This window comes from Tenebrio molitor, chromosome 1 (assembly GCF_963966145.1).
Source record: "Tenebrio molitor chromosome 1, icTenMoli1.1, whole genome shotgun sequence".
Classification (NCBI taxonomy): domain Eukaryota; kingdom Metazoa; phylum Arthropoda; class Insecta; order Coleoptera; family Tenebrionidae; genus Tenebrio; species Tenebrio molitor.
This window is the reverse complement of record NC_091046.1, coordinates 23,161,732-23,181,009: the sequence shown is the minus strand read 5'-3', so window position 1 is coordinate 23,181,009 and position 19,278 is coordinate 23,161,732. Positions and strand designations below refer to the sequence as shown.

Genomic DNA, 19,278 nt, shown 5'->3' with positions numbered 1-19,278 from the left:
TTTATTTTTTCCGACTTTATTATTTTTTTTCTCAAAAATTTCCTTATGTAAGGTAACAAAATGTTTACACTGTCATTTAGACAATTAAAAGGACTATCAGAATCAAGAAAAAAAATAGGGGTTTCCAAAACAAATGACTGCTTGGAATTTTGTTTGGTACTAAAACATGTATTTTTATAAACAAAGATTTTTTTGAAAAAAATTTTGTTTAATTTTTAAGGAATTTATTCCATACTTTTGCCGCTCACTCTATATAGTATAAGCAAATGCTTATTCTTATGCATACTACCCAATTATTGTTGATATGTTTTTGGGTTACCGTTTTTGTCGTCAAATGAAGTCGGTGACTGATTTTGAAACTAATGAAATTCATGACTGCGAATTTCAATTTATCCAAATTTGTAGATTATCTTGTGGATGATTATATACCGGGTGTCCACTCTCAAAGTCGAACATAGGCAATTAACACTGTGCTTATAGATATTATGCCATTATTTCGATACATTAAATTAAATTATAATATTAAAGCAATTAACAGTTTAAGCAGTTTTTATTAAAAATTCTTTGAAAAAATTACAATGCAGTTCCTACCTTAGTTAATATAAATCTGAATTTGCTGAATTTAAATTTCCCTTTATTTCAAATGTTATTAAAAATCCCAGCCCACCCAGATATGAATTTTTTGGGGATACTGAGTTCTAGTAGGAATATTTACTCGAGGGTTTTCTTGAGCCCAATATCGCGTGTTTTGAACATTTGGTTCGTTATTTAGTGTAAAAGTAGATTCGTCTGTGAAGCAAATTGTCGACAGAAAGCCACGATCATTAGCACGCTCCTGTATTTCATAACGGTTTCACTCTTACTTTCTTCATCAACAGCAAAAATCTATTGATGACACTGTGTCTTGTAGGGATGATATTTATACTTCCTGAAGATATTCAGTATCCGCGATTTACATAAACTTACTTCAAGAGAAATCTGTATGGAGTAACTATTAATTTTTCCGTAAATAATTTTGACAGTCATTTACCGAAATTCGCTGACTTAACCAACAAATTACTAAATTTTTTGACAAATGCTGTCCAATATGAAAATCATGGCATGTCATATTTAAAAATCGCCAAGTTTTAAATTAGTATTTTAAAATAAAAATAGCACCTTTAATCTTATTATTAGTATCATTTCAAGCGCAATAATTTTATCTTTCTATTGATACCATTACCTTACTTGTAAGTTCAATTGGCGAGCAGGAATCAGCAAAAACGTTCAATACAATGTTAATTGCCTATGTTCGAGTTTGAAAATGCACAGGCTGTATAGTATGTCCCCGGATTGAGTTCACAAGAGGAAAAATTTGTTATTTTTGATTTTACGCAAAAACTTCAGAGGAATAACATTTTTTGGTTCATTTGAAACCCCTATCTCTGTTATTATGTTATTAAGTCTTCTTCAACACAGAAAAGAACTTAACGTTAAAATAAAAGAAAATGCAAAAATAGTAGTTTATTTAACGAGTTTGTGTGTAAATTGGGCCTTTTTGGCATGAGTGGGCCAGTTTAAAACACGAGTGAAACGAGCGTTTTAAAGGTCCACAAGTGCCAAAAAAGGCCCAATTTACACACGAACGAGTTGAATACAACGTTTTTTTGTTCGACGAGCCCCTTAAAGGCTCCAAATCGCTTAAAATCTTTAAAACGTTTCGTTTTGACAAGTTGTGACATTTATCAAAATCCCGGTTATATACCTAACTTGACATCTGTCAAAGGTAACCTCAAAATTTACCATAAATCAATGTTTTTTAAGACTTTGCCTAAACGAACACGAAAAATGTTATTCAATATTCGTGCGCTGTCAGTTTTCAGGTATTCGGCCTGTTTTGCAGCACTTGGCTGACGCCTCGTGCTTCAAATTTCGGCCTCCTACCTGAAAAGTACGTGAAATCTGACAGCGCTACTCATATGAAAATAACTGTTTTTATAAGCTTCTGCACACCCATGCGTGATACATGTGTTGGGAAACTTTTCATTAAATTATGTAATAAACTAAGCAAAAATGAATAGGGAATTTTTCCATTTTTGAATTTTTTATATTTACAGTTTAAAATTTGTAATAAAATGTGTTAGAAATATATGTATATGCACATTAAATGTAACGTTTCAAGTACCTGTAACATTTCACATTTATGTAGTGTTTAAGAATACGTGGGAGGATTGGGGCAATTATTTTGCTTTCCAAGAAAAATTGTGGAATTCCCTATTCATTTTTGCCTAGTTTAATTATGTGACGAAAACCGGTCCAACACTGAATTAAATAAATTCTTTGTTCTAAAGACAACATTTTGAAATTATTTCTAACAGTAATAAATTGTTTGTCAAAAAACAAAGCCAACTGTAATAAAATGTATAACATAAATTTTAACAGAAAATGTTAATTTAAGAATGCAGCATATCATTACTGAGATTTTAATAACGGAAATGGGGGTTTCTAATGAAGCAAAAAGTGTTGTTCCTCTGTAGTTTTTGCGTAAAATCTATTTTTTTTTCCACTCTTGCGAACTCAATCCAGAGACATATGTATAAGAAAATTGTGATTTTAGTCCAGCAATGTGGGCTGAGCTTTCTTCGAGCCGAACAACCAATGCTTGTGAATCTTTTCATTCGCATTTAAAAAACAATTTTAAATCTGGATGAGTAGGTACACGGCACTGAAACATCGTAATTTTCTTCCGACATTTCTACAATTTTTTTCAAAATGAATTGTTTTATTTATGTCGTTTCTATAGCGACGTGGCGACATGTGAGCCGACTTTATTTTTATTGACAGCGAAAAAAATTTTGTGTTCATTTTATAATTACATACAAATTTTCGGTTGCACACAAAATCTTGTGTAGACATCGTTCACTCTAAGAAAGACATAGTGAGTCATCCAAAGCTAAGCCAAAGATTAAGAATTGGTAAGATGCGACAGTAAGACGAAGAAGTGCTTTCGTGGAGTGAGATGCACGAGATTCCAATTTAAAGGGCCGTTCGGTATTTTCTCCGATTGAGCTGCCGAATTAATACGACTGACTGGTGAAAATTTAAAAACAACTGTTCGTTATGCTGACAAAGTGACGCGTGTCGATCAGTTTGGGTCAGTTAAATTGTTTTAAAATAATAAAATAATTGTTGTGTGAGACTACCGTTTTCACTTGAGTTTGTTCATCCATGTAAACATTTCCCATTAGACTACTTGGTTAAATTATTTATAAGGTTCAGATTATTTTATGTAATGAAATTTAGTAATTTTGATTCGAGTAGCGACAAAACTTAATATTTTGATTATTTTGATGAATTGATTATAAGTACATTATATTCATATTTTCTTATAAAATCGGGTTTTAATTTTGACGTAAAACAACCTTATCAATTTTTCTGTAAGAAAACGTGATGACGTGAAAGTGTATTTCCACTGGTCCTCATGCGTTTTTGCCCTATTCAAATTTCCCGGTTGCATTCAAATTTCCCGGTTGCATTCCAATTTAAAGGGCCTATGCATTCAAGGTCACTGAGGAACGGCTGGAAACATCAAATGCACCGCTCGGAGTGATGTATCTTGCCAGGTCTTAATCTTTGGCTGCGCGAACACTCGCAGGCCACGGCCGACCAGTAGCGTAGGGAATATTGGCTATTTTAAAGACACAACTATTTACCTGTATTAAGTCTAAATTTCGCAGTGTTTGTTCTGAAAAGAACAGTTTTTGTTAAATAAATAACGCAAAACAGCAAAACGGACAAGAAAACGAGAGGACACAAAGAGAACACGTGGAATTAGCTTGAACAAAGTCAACGATAAACAGCAAGTGCGCCGCTGCAATGAAACTCCCCCAACGCGTCGAATTTGGACTCGCCCGACCAGAATTCGTTACTGCACATCATGACTCACGATGTCTTTCTTAGAGTGTCTACACCGCTGCGAAATCCTTTTGACGACCTTGAGATTGTTGCCTCGGCCTAAACGGCCTCCGCGACAATTTTTCTCTCGGTACGTCAAAGAACGATTTCGCATCCTTGATATACAAATAATTATTTATTCTAGTCATTCTTCCATTTTTGCTTTTTTAGATGCACCTACTTATTAGTTTTCAAAAATATACTTATAGCAAAATTCGATCTGCAAACAGAAGAATGAAAAAATTTAGGAACGACGTGAGAAACAGAAAGGAAAAATTAAAAAATTGATAGAAAATTATGAAAATGGAACTCTAGAATAAATTTTGTACAAATAATTTTTTATTATGATAAACCTGTTATAATAATATTTCTGAAACTTAACATTTTATTTTAATATTTAGTAGGTACATATTCGTTTATCATGCACTCAAAAATGTAAAAATATACCTGCCGCCTTCCTTAATCCTTCGACAATAGGCGGGAGCAATTCGTCTACAGATAACAGCTAACTACCGACCACCTGTGGTGTAAACTGACCGCTGGGAAGAACTCGTCTACGTCCGCTTTGTGTATAGAATTGAAACATTTTGTTACGCATTTATTATACAGTCTGCTTTTCAAAGTTGTGGAGATATTTTAACTTGAGCTTGTGTGTGTCAAAAGAAGGCAAAACAACCCAACTTGCCTTATAAAGAGCGACCAAGTATAATCTATTCATTTTGATTGCGACCATTCCCTAGTAACTTTTCAGTTGCTAAGTTATTGATAGGGAATTTTAGATAACACTAAATCCAGTCGCAGTTGGCAACTCTCGGAGGCGCCATTTTGACAGAAACATCACGCTCACAGAAGACAGAACGGACAACGACTTGCGCAAACGTTTTTCGACGTACACTGTGTGCATATCTATAAAATTGAGTTTTGGTACAAAATTTTAGAATTCAAAAAGAAAATGCCACGTCGCCTTCTCAAAGTTCGGACCAAATGGTTAATATTGACTTGTTTCGAGACATTTATTGAAGCCAACTCTATTTGTGCTTTTTTGTTGTACATTTTGGCTAGTAAGTATTGTAGTTTGATACCTTCTGCCTTTTCATCCCCTGTAAATCATTTTTTTTTTAACTTTCTGTTTGATTAGTTTTTATCTGAAAATATTTGTATTAATCAATGTCAATTGAAAGTTCTGATTATTACCTTTAGTAGGTAATCCTCAGGAATTTTTCGCGTTTGTCTTACTGCCAAATGACCATTTCCTTCGTTCTTCATTAATATCGAGAATTGCATGAGGTGATTTCGAAGTTTTTACGTTAAATAATCTGTACCTGGATACAACCCCACTTTTCAACAGACGTGATCATAGAATCAGACAGACGTTTTTAGTTTCTCCTACTTCAAATATTGATTTCCGTTATTAGTATTGATAAATACATAAAAATCATTGCTTTACTACCATAGTCAAGTTTTGACAATTCTGATATTTTCACATCATGTTCACACCACACAAATATTTAGTGTAAAACGTATGCAGCACACAGCTAAACAGCGCCTACTATGTTTTTCGTTGTGGTCATAATCAAAGTGAATAGATATTAGGTAATGATAAAATAGTGCGTACAACTTATTCAGAAAACAAGAAAGGTTTAAACGACAAAGTAAAAAGATTGTAATTGTGAATAAAAGAGTAAAATGAAACATCAAAGAAGATGCTCAAAACGGCTGCCTGAGTGCCTGCAGCACAACGTACCCAAGAAAGTCGAACTCGATTTAGACTGCCTCTGTTTTGAAGAATTTGGGGAGCCAAACTATAAAATAAGAAACTCCAAGGTGACGTACAAGACGGCTAATGCTTGTTTGTGGATGGTTTTCAATTTCGTGGAGAATTTCTTCCTCTGCAACTAAAATGCACTCTCGTTGGCGGCCAAGATCGGGCTTACTCATTTCGAAACACCCGAAATCACAAAGATGCTGTACAACTTTTACATTTGTTCGTGCATTGAAATGTATCTTTTAAAGAAACCTTTCACCGTAGATTTGCCATGCTAGCACTGAATGCCCACGGGCTTCGCCATAGATCAAAATCATATCGATTTTATCCAGGTTGCTGAAAGCCATTTGTGATTTAAATTGAGATTAAGATTGAGGTTCTTGCCAATGTGACTTAACTTCGAATTAAATCACAACAAAAAAAGTCTACTATGATTTTTTTGATCCATTTTTTTAAAATAAAATTCAGTGGCTCCCAATATTTTTTTGAAAATCTTTTAGCCGCTTTTTCTCGAAAAATACCAACATTTATACCTATAAGGCATTATTGGCTCAATCGTTACCTAGTGTATAGTTCTGCCAATGGTTATATCTGCACAACTTTCAAAGTCATCATGTATTATAAAATGGTTAGTAAGCAGAATTTAAAAAATATCTCTGTTTTATGTGAAAGCCTTACCAGATTGATGATCATATTCCCCAATATATCGTTTTGTGAGAAATCTCACAGATAGCGCTGAAAACAAAATGATTTCATGTTATCATAATTTTATTATTAAAACATCAAAAAAATGTTTGTATGAATAGATAGATGAATGTATATGTACTTGTGCCCTTATAATTAATAAATCTACTGAAGATGATGGGATTTTCACTAATAGGTACAATTGCAGTCACGGAATTTTGGCCGTCACTTTCATGTCAATTAAAAAAAAAAAAATGATGTACTGTCGCTAGCAAAAAAACTGGTCATCAAAATCATGATTTGACGCAATGGAAAATGCTCTGTTGTAAAACGGCCTTAAATATCATAACCTGTGCAATTCAGTCAGCGTCAAAATGACAAGTCTTGTAATCGCAGAAAGTAAGGTTACGAATACTTAAGGGACGCGTTACATCTCATGTCAATGGAATGACAAGTGATGGCCAAAATTCCGTGGCCGCAACTGTACTTGTAGATCGTTGCTTACTTTAGATTCTATTGGGTGATTCAAAATGATTGTGGGTAGGTATGTATGGCATCTATGTACGAACATTTATGTGGCAACTGTGTGGGTAGGATAGAGTTGACATTTTTTTGACAGTTCATAGTCGCGCAATTTTGAAAATTGTCAAGTCAATGTGCAATGGTATAAAAAAAATCAAATGCACATGTCATACAAATGTCAACTCTATGCCACCCACACAGTTGCCACCTAAATTTCCCTACATAGTTGCCATACTTAACCACAATCATTTTGAATAGTAACGGGTGTTTTTTTTAATTTGGCGTCGAAGTAGGCGTTGAACTGTCGATTGTGAACGCACTATACAGGTTACGGATCACCGATCAGAAGTTTAAATCTTACGCTTTTACACGAGTGGTGCGATCTCAATCGACTCTCCAACGCATACTTTGACACTAAATTTAAAAAAACACCCTTTATACTTACTGTGTGGAAACCATCGGGTGTTTTTTTAAATTTCACCTCATAGTAGGTGTTCAAGAGTCAATTGTGAACCCACTATACAGGTTTTACACGAGTGGTGCGTTCACAATCTACTCTTCAACGCCTACTACAAGGTGAAATTGAAAAAAACACCCGATACTTAAAGAGTAAATTCAGTAATTTCAAAACTAATTAATTTGTCGAAAACGCTGAAACAGGTCAATTTTTATTTCTCATAATGCTTATTTTAAGTTGCTTCACTTGTTTATCTGCCTACATTTTAAACTTGATTATCTCGAAAACTGTCAACGTCATGCATGGCTGAATTCTTCTTCCTAAATAGGTTGGCAAACAATAGCAATTGTCAGGACGGAGCATTCCCTATACCGCCACTGCTTTAGATGCGGTATCAGTCGGCCACTCTCTAGTACCACTTTATGACTCTTTTCAAACCATGCGTCAGCGTTAGTGACACTGTTGGCCCTCTGTTGGGATCTTTCTAGCGGCGTGTCAACAGGGGGTAATTGGGAAATTTGAGCATTTCAGGCATTTTAGTTTCGACTTCGTGTGAGTGGTTCCTGCGTGAATTTTCTCCGTCTTTGGGTGTTATTTTATTGTCTTTGTTGTTATTATTTCTTTGTTATTGTTGAACTTTTTGTAATTCGGCAGGACTGCAAAGTGAGTGAAAAACGCCACTGGAAAGGCACAAGTTGCGCTCTGCATTTAGTACCACTTTATAGCAGTGCGCATTTACGCGGCATTTCCGCTTTTTTCAAATAGTGCTCCCTTCTGTTAATAGTACCTCCATGACTAGCATGCTGAGCAGTGACTCTTTATCGAGAGCGACAAGTCCCTGATGCGCGTTTATTCCCATCAGCACTGCAGCATCTTCGTAATTACCGGTTCCGGTAAAAAGAGGCTACTTTTTATTCATTCAACAGGGTTTATCACAATCAATGGCACATGGCGTATTGCATGTGCAGCGCGTGCAAGCTTTAAAGATAAAGATAATGAATTTGTCAAGACCTTTATGGCAACTGATGGACGAAGCTGGGTTTTTACGCGTGAAGGTCTACATAACAGCAATAGGCATATTTGGTGTGATGAAACCCCGCACCCAATTCAAGAACATCAATTTCAAGATCAATGTTCAATAAATGTTTCGGTAGACATTGTTGACGACTCACTCCTAAGATTACCTAACTGGTGCACACAGTTGGACTTTTAAAGAAATAAACTAGACAATCTTTACAGGACGTACACGTGAAAGCAAGTCGCGATATACAGTGAATTTTTTTATCGATGAACCATAGGGATTTACATGGTGTAAAGTTGTAAACATTATTTCGTGTTAGTGGTTTTTCTACTTGCTAATTTCAAAATAATTTTTCGCACACTTTTATTATACTTAATTGTTCACAAGTTCTGCTTTTTTTTTGTAATAAATTAATAAATTACAAAGCTCTAAAGCTGAAAAGCAAACATTTTAACCCCTATTATTGAAAGATTTCCCAATTCGAAAGATAAAAAACGCACCCAGAAAAACACTTTTATTTAATGAAACATTTAGAACCTAAATTGTAAATTTTAAACTAAAGACGTGGACAAATATTTTGCTGCTTTAAATGTTCAAATTGTTTGCTAAAAGCCGCTAAATAGTAACCTAATAGGTCTCGACAATGGTCGAATAATAAAATTAATAAAATGATTAATTAAATATTTGATGCTAGCCAATCTTTTGTCGATGTCGATAGACACCACCCGCTCCTTCAGGTCGAGATTGGCATCAGAAATCGCTCCAAAACATTCCCCTCCAAACAGACCGTTTCATACAATTTTCGTAAATGCAATTTTAATGCACTACATGAAGCACTGTTTGAAGCTGACTGGATATTGCTTTCTGTGCGTGATGATGTTGATGGCGCAGTGTCTGATTTTTATTCTTCCTTAGATGATATATTTCGGTGTCATGTACCAGTTAAAAAATCTAGTTCTGCAACTTATCCGCAATGGTTCGACAAAGAGTTAATTACACTGCTAAAGGCTAAGGATACAGTAAATAGCTATGAAAGATTCAAATCCTTAAGAGTAAAGTTTAAATCTGCAGCCGACAGGACCTATAAGCAATACCTTCGACAGATTAACAATATTATAAAGACAGATCCGAAAAAAATTTGGTCGTTCATCAATTCAAAAAAGAATTTTAATTCTGCTCCAGCGTCCATGGTTTTCAATAACATGACAATTACGGATCCCCAGACCATTGTGGAGAGCTTTGCTGATTACTTTTCTCAGTCTTTCGGGAGGAACCCATCTGTTGATATACCATCTGCCCCATATTCTTACAATGTTTTCAACTTAACTTTTGTTACTTATGACGATGTCCTGAAGGCGCTCAAACGTCTAAAGCCGAGTATGACTAGCGGTCCGGATCAAATACCAGCCTTTGTCATTAGGGACTGTGCCTCTGTTTTTGCCAAACCGTTGCAGATGCTATTTAATTTAACATTGAGGAACAACTGCTATCCGGCTAAATGGAAATTGTCAACAATACGCCCGATTTTCAAAAAAGGTTCTCCATCTGAAATTACAAACTATAGACCAATCGCCTTAATAAATAATTTTTCCAAAGTCTTTGAGTACCTTTTCTATGACCTCACTATTAATTATGTTTCTAGTGTGCTATCTCCTTGCCAGCATGGTTTTGTGGGAGGGCGGTCCACTGAGACAAATCTTGTTACTATCTCTCAGTTTCTGTATGAGGCATTAGATTATCACTCACAAGTGGATGTGGTTTATACGGATTTCTCGAAGGCTTTGACATGATTGATCACAATCTGCTTTTGAATAAACTTGAGTCGTTTGGGTTTTCAGATGATTTGGTGTTGCTTGTTAAATCTTATCTAGATAGTCGTTTAATGTGTGTCAAGCTTAAGGGATTTGAATCGAGGTCTTTTAAACAGGAGACGGGCGTCCCACAAGGATCAGTCCTTGGACCCCTCTTTTTTAACATCTTTATCAACGATCTAGTGGCCTCTTTAGACATCTACACCATTATAGACACTGTTAGTGATTCACTTTGGCTTCAGAGGGGTATCAATGAGATCGCTGACAGATGCAGAAAAAGTGGTCTCATTCTTAATTTTCCCAAATGCAGCTGTTACGTATGATGATAGGTTGTTCGAAGGACCGTTTTTGTTTTTTGTAAATTGAAACGATTGCCAAAAGGCCGTGAATTGAAACGATGTGTTGTTTCGTGAGATGTTTAATGTTCTGTTGTCTTATCGGTTTGTTATTATAAAAATAACTTAACAAAAAAGGAGCTGACTACTGCCGGTGGGGCACGATATCGGCCAACCCGGTCGCTATTGAACGAAATTTAAAATATGAGCTCAACCATGCCGCCCCCGTTGAATAGTTTACCAAAAATTGAAATTCCATTGTTACATGGTGTAAACAATTTTAAATTAAAGAAAATTCTACTAGTTATAAACAATATGGTACAAATTCAGTAGCACTTTACAAAATATGGTAAAATTCTACTCGTTTACACAATGGATTGCACATTGTTTTCTTGTTATTTACAACTCTCACTTCACTGCACTTCCTTGTCGTTCGCCTCTTCGTGGTTGTTGTCCATGGGCAGGATGGAGATTCTGTTGACCGCTCGTTTTAGGATGCCGGAAGTTGTTTTTATGGAAACAACTCGAGTGATTCCATCTTTGCCTGGATGAAGTGGAATTATCCTACCGAGAAGCCACTGTTGAGGAGGAAGGTTGGCTTCATTGATGAGGACCATTGATCCTGGCTGTATTGTGGCTGGTGGTCGATTCCATTTTGATCGTTGTTGTAATGACGTCAAATATTCTTTACGCCAACGAGTCCAAAAATGCTGACTAATTTGTTCAGTGTACTGCCAGCGTGATAGACGGTTTTTTGGCAGCGATGACAGGTTCGGTTCTACTGGAGCCATCAGTGGTTCTCCAACAAAGAAGTGCCCGGGTTTTAGGACCAGGAGGTCGTTAGGATCGTTCGAGGCGGGACATAAAGGTCTGGAGTTAAGGCAAGCCTCGATTCTTGCTAAGACCGTATACATTTCTTCAAAATTAAGACTCGTATCTCCTACCACGCGTTTAAAATGTCGTTTGACGGACTTGACGTTGGCTTCCCATAAGCCACCGAATGTGGGAGAACGTGATGGAATAGAGTACCATGAAATATTGCACGGTGTCAAGGCATCGGTAACATTTTGAAAGTTAACGGATTTAAAAAAGTTGCATAACTCTTTATCGGCGCCCTTAAAGTTCGTTGCATAACTCTTTATCGGCGCCCTTAAAGTTCGTTGCATTATCCGAAAAGAGATTCCGATGTTAAATTTCCAACCAATTCTAAATGAATTGCTTTGGTCACAAGGCAAATAAACAGTGTTATGTAAGCTTTCGTTTTTCTCAGTTTTCCACGACCACTTCCTTCCTTTATTAAAATAGGACCTTTGTAGTCAATGCCGGTTTTGACAAAAGGTCGTGCTGATTCGAGCCTTTGTTTTGGTAAATCGCCCATAGTTTGATTGAAAGATTTTGGCTGAGCGCGAAAACATTTTATACATTTATGTAAAATATTCCGAACTATGTTACGACCCGAAATAATCCAAAATTTTTGTCTTAGGGACGTCAATGTGGCTTGAGCGCCGGCGTGGAGCTGTCTTTCATGTTCCTGAATTATTAATAACCTTGTTACATGGTGTTTGGCCGGCAATATTAAAGGATATTTTTTATCATAGGTGACTTATGAATGTTTGATGCGTCCACCTACTCTAATGAGGCCGTCTTTGTCTAAAATCGGGTTTAACAAATATAGACAGCTTTGTCTTTTGACGTACTTATTTTCGCTCAAAGCCTTTAACTCTGGCTTGAATGAATCACGTTGAATTAATTTGATAATTGCTATTTGAGCATCATTTAGTTCCGAAGCCGTTAGAGGACCAGTGAGCTTAGTTTTTGTTTCTACAGTTATGTGCAACTCTTTTTATAAATGTTTGTTAATTTTCGTTTTCCCGGTAGATTTTCCGAATCGAAATTAACCGAGGATTTAGGCCATTTATTTTCTGGCAACCTTAACCACTCGGGGCCGTGCCACCAAAGATCGTTTGTCTTTAATTGATTAGATAACATACCTCTAGAGACAATGTCTGCGGGGTTATATTTTGTGCTAATGTGCCTCTACTCATTTAATCCTGAGAAGGACTGTATTTCGCTTACGCGATTAGCTACAAAAATGTTCCATGTGTTTGGAGGTGCCGCAATCCAGGATACAACTATGGAAGAGTCCGTCCAAAAATATCGTTGATCAATATTTAAATTTAAAATTGGTAGAACCTTTTGCATTAAACGTACTAAAAATAAACTGCCACGTAATTCTAGACGTGGTATTGTTAATGTCTTTAATGGGGCTACTCTTGATTTACTGCACAAAAGATTTGTTGAACCGTTACCATACGAATCGACGCTTCTTATAAGAATAGTCGCTCCGTAAGCTGATTGTGAGCTGTCGCAAAAACCGTGTATTTCAAACTTTACTGCAGGAAACAGGGTTAAAATTTTTCTGTTAACTTTAATATTGTTTACATTCATTAAATCTGAAATAAATTGGGTCCACATTTGATGCAACTCGTCTGGTACCCTCTCATCCCAAGAAAGTCTCAAACTCCACATTTTTTGCAATATGAGTTTAGCTTTAATTATAATTGATGAAATTAAACCCAATGGGTCCCATAATTGCGCAATGACTGATAACATTAATCTTTTTGTTGCGGTTTCGTTTTTGTACTTTAGATTGACTTGATATGTAAGCAAATCGTTATTGTAATCCCAAACAACACCTAGGGTTTTTGTTTGTTGGTCATCACTTAAATCAATTGGTTTTTTATTGTTTTGTGCTGAAGACATTAATTCTACACTGGTTGACGCCCATTTGGACATTTCAAACCCAGCTTTGTTTAAAATATGACTAATTTCTTGTTTTAATTTGGTGGCTTCTTGCACAAAAGATGCTCCAGTAAGCAAATCATCCATGTAAAAGTCCCGCAATATGATTTCACTCGCCGTTGACATCATTGATTAATTGTCTCAATGCCGTATTTGAGGCTTTCAAAATTTTGTGAATTGATAAAATTGAATTGACATGTTCTTGAACGATTAATCGAAGATTGTTGTATCGTTTTTCGAGAAGCTCCCACGCTACTTGGTAGTTACCTGAAGAAATTGATAATGCTTCTACTGTACTGAAAGCATCTCCCTTTAAACATGATTTCAAATAATGGAATTTTTGACAATTACTTAAAATCCGTTCTCATATGTATTAAAGTTTGAAACGTTCGTGGAAACTAATCCAGTTGGAATAATTTCCGAAAAAGGTTGGTAAATTTAGATCCGGTAGTTTTACCTATACTTCTGATGGCGTTACTACTGGTTGCGATCCGTTTTCCGACGCGATGGATTGTTTATCTAGAAATTTAGCTATTTTTGCTAATAAATTGTAATACAAAGTTTCAAAATTGATCCATTCGGTTGCAACTGATTTGCTTTGGTCGCGAGAGGTACTGAGAGGTTCGATTTCCGATTGAATTTTATCGAACTCTTTGTACGCCGATATTAAGTCTGGTCTACGTAATCTTGGTTCATCCAAATCATCACCTTCCTTGAAATTGTTTATTATTTCTTTCATTCGATTCAATTTTGCTTTTATTCTATCACGCTCGACGGTTAACTCCGCTAAGTCCAGCATTGTCGCAATTTTTTATACGAAGAAAATACTAATTGATTGATTGACTTCAAATTATACGGTACAACGCAAGAATCCAGGAGGTAATTTGGAGGGTTGAAGGGGGAAGAACCACTGACCTTGTGCCGTCTCCTACGTCTTGGTGATGAACTGCTTTTTCACTTTTGATTGAATGACTTCTTCGATTTCTGTTTTTGCGGGTTGTTGATATTCTGATTCGGGTGGGTTTTTTCGTAATCCGGCTCGGAGATAGACCAATGTTACGTATGATGATAGGTTGTTCGAAGGACCGTTTTTGTTTTTTGTTAATTGAAACGATTGCCAAAAGGCCGTGAATTGAAACGACGTGTTGTTTCGTGAGATGTTTAATGTTCTGTTGTCTTATCGGTTTGTTATTATAAAAAGAACTTAACAAAAAAGAAGCTGACTGCTGCCGGTGGGGCACGATATCGGCCAACCCGGTCGCTATTGAACGAAATTTAAAATATGAGCTCAACCAGCAGCGTTGCTACCTTTACCAAAAAAGTTAAACCTTTGCTGTTCGACTACACACTCAACAATAAGATCTTATTAAGACGTAGTAGTGTTCAGGATCTGGGTGTGCTTTTCGACTCGAAACTTTCTTTTTGTGATCACATTCTATCCATCACAAGTGCAGCTTTTAAGTCTCTGGGCTTTGTTTTACGTAGTGCCAAAGAATTCGGCGACGTTGTGACTCTAAAACTGCTGTACATCACCTACGTAAGGTCGAAACTCGAATATGCATCTTTGGTATGGTCGCCTATACCGGGTGTCCCATCACTTGTGTCCCGTAGGAAAATCACTTTAAAACTAAATTATATTTATATGAAGGCATTATAGATGCATAAATACTGTTCACCGCCACAAAAATTGGGTATTACTTTTTGGTTAAAATTAATTACCTAGGTACAGCAGGCAAAAAACTATCACTTTAAAAATTAAATTTTGTTCGATGCAGTTCAAATTTAGTATACGTTATGAAAAAATGATAGAGAAATAAAATCCGTCATTAGAATTTAATTAAAATGTTTTGATGTAAAGATATTTGGTTAATTTAATTTGGGCCCTTCTACTTTAAATGAAAATTTATGACAGAAAAGTTAAGTTTTTGGTTATTACTCTTATCCCCAATTACTGGTACGAAGAAACTGAACCTCTCATAAATCTTCGTCTGCCATAAATGGTCATAAAGTAGAAAGGCCCAAATTAAAATAACCAAATATCTTTACATCCAAACATTTTAATTAAGTTCTAATCACGGATTTTATTTCTCTATCATTTTTTCATAATGTATACTAAATTTGAACTGCATCTAACAAAATTTAATTTTTAAAGTGATAGTTTTTTGTCTGCTGTAGATAGGTAATTTATTTTAACAAAAAAGTAATACCCAATTTTTGTGGCGGTGAACAGTATTTATGCATCTATAATACCTTCATATAAATATAATTTAGTTTTAAAGTCATTTTCCTACGGGACACAAGTGATGGGACACCCGGTACACAATATCTATACAGGTGGTCCCGATATAACCTGCCAAAAAAATTCTGGGTCATTAGAAGGATCTAACAAGTCCAAAAAACCCCTTTTCATTAGGTCCAAAATAATGGGGATAAATTAACCCCTATCCACACCCATTCGACGCTGTTGACCACAAAAATACGTACCTACTCAGGAATTAATTGTTGGTGTTTGTAAGGATGACAGTATCTAAGCAACATAGGTACCTGAATCGTTTATGACAAATCTCAAATCTGACAAACTAAATCAAATAAATGACATTTATTGAAAACGCTGTACACTGTGTGCGTTAATTCACCAGCTTATTTAGGTACAAAAGCTGATTTTGTACACTGAGATGAATGAGTAATAAATAAAGTGGTGTTCCTCAATGTGTAAATAAATGTAGAGGTACTGTGTGCAAAATTGTGGAAGAACTGTGTAATAAGAGTATCGTCTTAATTGTGGTTAAATAGCTAAAATAATGTATTGAATAAATTTATTTACACTTTACATATTCGTACTTTCAACTCTAACTGAGAATATCTACTAACTAATAAAAGGTTGATAAGCACTGCACTATTACTTGAAGCAACTATCCCACCTCCACCCGGCGGCACGGCAATTTTGCCGGAGTACATACACTATTACGGATATTACTATCAAGTAATAGTGCAGTGCTTATCAACATAATTACCGGCGTCTCGCCTCCGCATTATGACTTTGTTGTGTATTATGTTCTGTGTCAATGTTAAGGAACTTCCTCACGATGTGACATGAGTATAATAATATACCTTTTTGAATTTCAACTACCAATGTGTTATCTAAATCCAGTAATATCCGTAATAGTGTATGTACTCCGGCAAAATTGCCGTGCCGCCGGGTGGAGGTGGGATAGTTGAAAGGTAAACTAGACTGGAAAAATTATTTTATAATAAATGTTCTGTGTGCCTTCCGTTGGCATTTAAGCACACGTGAGTACGCCGGTACCAATTTTCATAAACAGAATTCAACATTTCTGGGTTTTTACTAATCTGGTTCGTGGCGTCTGTTATGTGTTTCTGGAGTTGGCCTTTTGTATTTATTTCAATTTCGTATACCAAATCTTTCGTGTGGCCCCAAAAATTAAAATCCAGAGGGGTTAAAGGATCGGGGACGCTATCGTATTGGAATCAGTCAGAAACAACCTCACATAAATGCAGATGTAGCTCCGCAAAAGTACAACGGGATCGAAGGACTCCTTCAGGAAAACGCTCGCCGTATGGTCGCCTTGCCGGTCTTGAATTACCACGTGTTTCGCCATAGAGTAAATGCAAATCGACGTATTCTTCTTTTGTGAATTTCATAACTTTTTGAAGGATTCGCAAATTTAAAATTAAACTTGACAAATGTTACAGTGTTACAGGTACCGTTGCTACAGAAATTGCAGCCAAGTAACCAGAATTACCTTTTTAAAACCGATTAACTTATTAGCGTATAGCGTACAGCAAATTTTGAGCAAATTTTCAATTATTTTTATCTCGAAAACGAAAAGACTTTTATTAGAAACATTTTTTGTGTATGAGTTCTACTCATCGTCACCTATTACTGGATTTCTTCTGGCAGGTTATATCGAGACCACCCTGTATTGCTCAATTAGAGCGTGTCCAACGTGGATTTCTCAAGAGCGCAATTTTTATGTTGGACGGTTTGTATCCCCCCAGGAGCTTTCCTCAGGAACTTTTGCTGGATAGGCTTGGTCTGCAGTCTCTGTCAAACCGACGATTGGAGCACTCTGTCATTATTTTGTATAAACTGCTTCATGGATCTCTACATTGTCCTGCTCTACTCCCAAGAGTCAATCTTAGGGTTCCTCGTTCGGGTTCTCAATCAACCAATACATTCCTCATTACACCATATCGTACGGACGCCGGTCTTCGGTCTCCTGTTACCCAAATGTTGCGTGGCCACGAAGTCGTAGAGATGAATGTGGATATATTTGCTTGCAGGTTGAACCAGGTTAACAGCTTTTTTAGGGTCTGGACAGAGTGGCCTCTCAGATGAGGACACAGTGATTTACAGCTGTGAAGATATAACTCGCGCTACTGATAGGGGCTTGTAATTGGGCTTTAAGCCTGTTAGCTCACTAACCAATAATAATAATAATAAAATAAAATTTGTTACACAGTCTAGGACTGGTTTACAAATCTATGAGGGGCATGGTGACCAACTCAATAGACCGGGACCCATGGCTTAACGTGACTTCCGAATCACGAGACAGAATATAGCCTTTTTTTTAAATTATTTTAAATTTCGCCCTGGGTCGGAATCGAACCCGCGACCCTCGCGTCCCTGAGCCGAAACGGACTCCCTTAGGTTATATTCTGCCTAAAAATAAATAACAATGGTCCAGTAGTATGGACTCGCAAAATTGCTGTCCGTAAATTCACCTTTTGGGGCCATTGTGTGAGTGTTTCTTGGAAAAAAACCATCAGAACCTGTAGAAAATTAAGTAAGCTACCAGTGTACGAAAAATCATTTTGAAATTAGCAGTAGAAAAACCATTAACACGAAATAAAGTTTACACCATGTAAATCCCTATGGTTCATCGATAAAAAAATTCACTGTATGGTATTTACTTAATGGTGCACTGATGGTTTCATTATTCAATAATTGTGAAAGAATGGTTCGTATGGGGCCACATCAAACAATTGGTGTACGCGGAACCTGTAAATAGTGAAGAAGAACTTCGTCTTCGTGTAGAAGATGCGGCTAGAATGTTTCGCGAAATGACATTTGGCATGTCACTTTTAATAGAGTGCGTGAATCGTGACGACGATGTGAGCGTGCACGCATTGATAACGGGGGACGCCATTTTGAACAATTATTATAAGTAATTGTCTTATTTATCTTTGTTGTAAATAACAAATCTTTCAAAATGTAAGGATCGTTTTTATGATTTCTGCGATACCTACTAAAATTTATCTGATACCGTGGAGGATCTATGTACTATTGCGGGCAAAAAAAGTGGGACATCAACGTCATTGTCTTGACTTTTAATGTGAAATAACCTTTATCTGATTCTAACCCTACTTTGAATTGATTGACGTTGTCATTAGATAATTATGTGAGAATGCATTTAACACATAGCCAAAGCACTGGCACAGCGCGCGCCGCTGCGTGATCAGAAATTGCGGGATTGCGGCGGCCCCAGATATCAGGTTCAAACGTGCAAAATAATAGTTCTTTTCGATATAAGGACGCTGTCAGGTCAGGTAAAGTCGGCGTTTTTATTTTCAATATTTAAAATTCGCGCTTAAACAGTTAGGGGCGGAGCATGCTTAGGCTATGTGCTAAATGCATTCTCGCAATAATTATAGGTTGTAGGGTATGAGTTTAAGTAGAGCTGGTGCGTTATCTCTTGACACGCGAGTTAAAGTTGCGCAGAAAGCCAAATTCAGACGACTAGTCACAACGGCTCCCACCCGTTCTAAAAAATCGCCGTTGTTGAATTGTTGCTGAACCGATCTTTGCCGATAGTTCTCCTTTTCCCTGCTAAACTCCTCCCACCGCGCACCTCGCGTGTCAAAAGATAATGCACTAGCTATAAGCACGTAGTGAATACATATTTAATGCAAAATCCAGATGGAAG

The 19,278-nt window shown here is 36.4% G+C and overlaps 1 protein-coding gene and 1 long non-coding RNA gene across 3 annotated transcripts in view; one reads left to right on the top strand and one right to left on the bottom strand.

Annotated features, from left to right (window-relative positions):
- The window catches only part of LOC138123483 (uncharacterized), a 154,270-nt gene that overhangs the window by 17,507 nt on the left and 117,485 nt on the right, over positions 1-19,278 (top strand). The window lies entirely within an intron of this gene.
- LOC138123342 (ras-related and estrogen-regulated growth inhibitor) overlaps positions 1-19,278 on the bottom strand; it is a 70,545-nt gene that overhangs the window by 16,912 nt on the left and 34,355 nt on the right. Inside the window, exon 2 of one of the 2 annotated variants that reach the window (XM_069037997.1) lies at positions 6,377-6,433. The exons of the other annotated variant lie outside the window; for it this stretch is intronic. Within the exon in view, the coding sequence (XP_068894098.1) occupies positions 6,377-6,433 (57 nt within the window). The remainder of the gene's footprint in view (positions 1-6,376; positions 6,434-19,278) is intronic. 2 annotated transcript variants of the gene reach the window in all.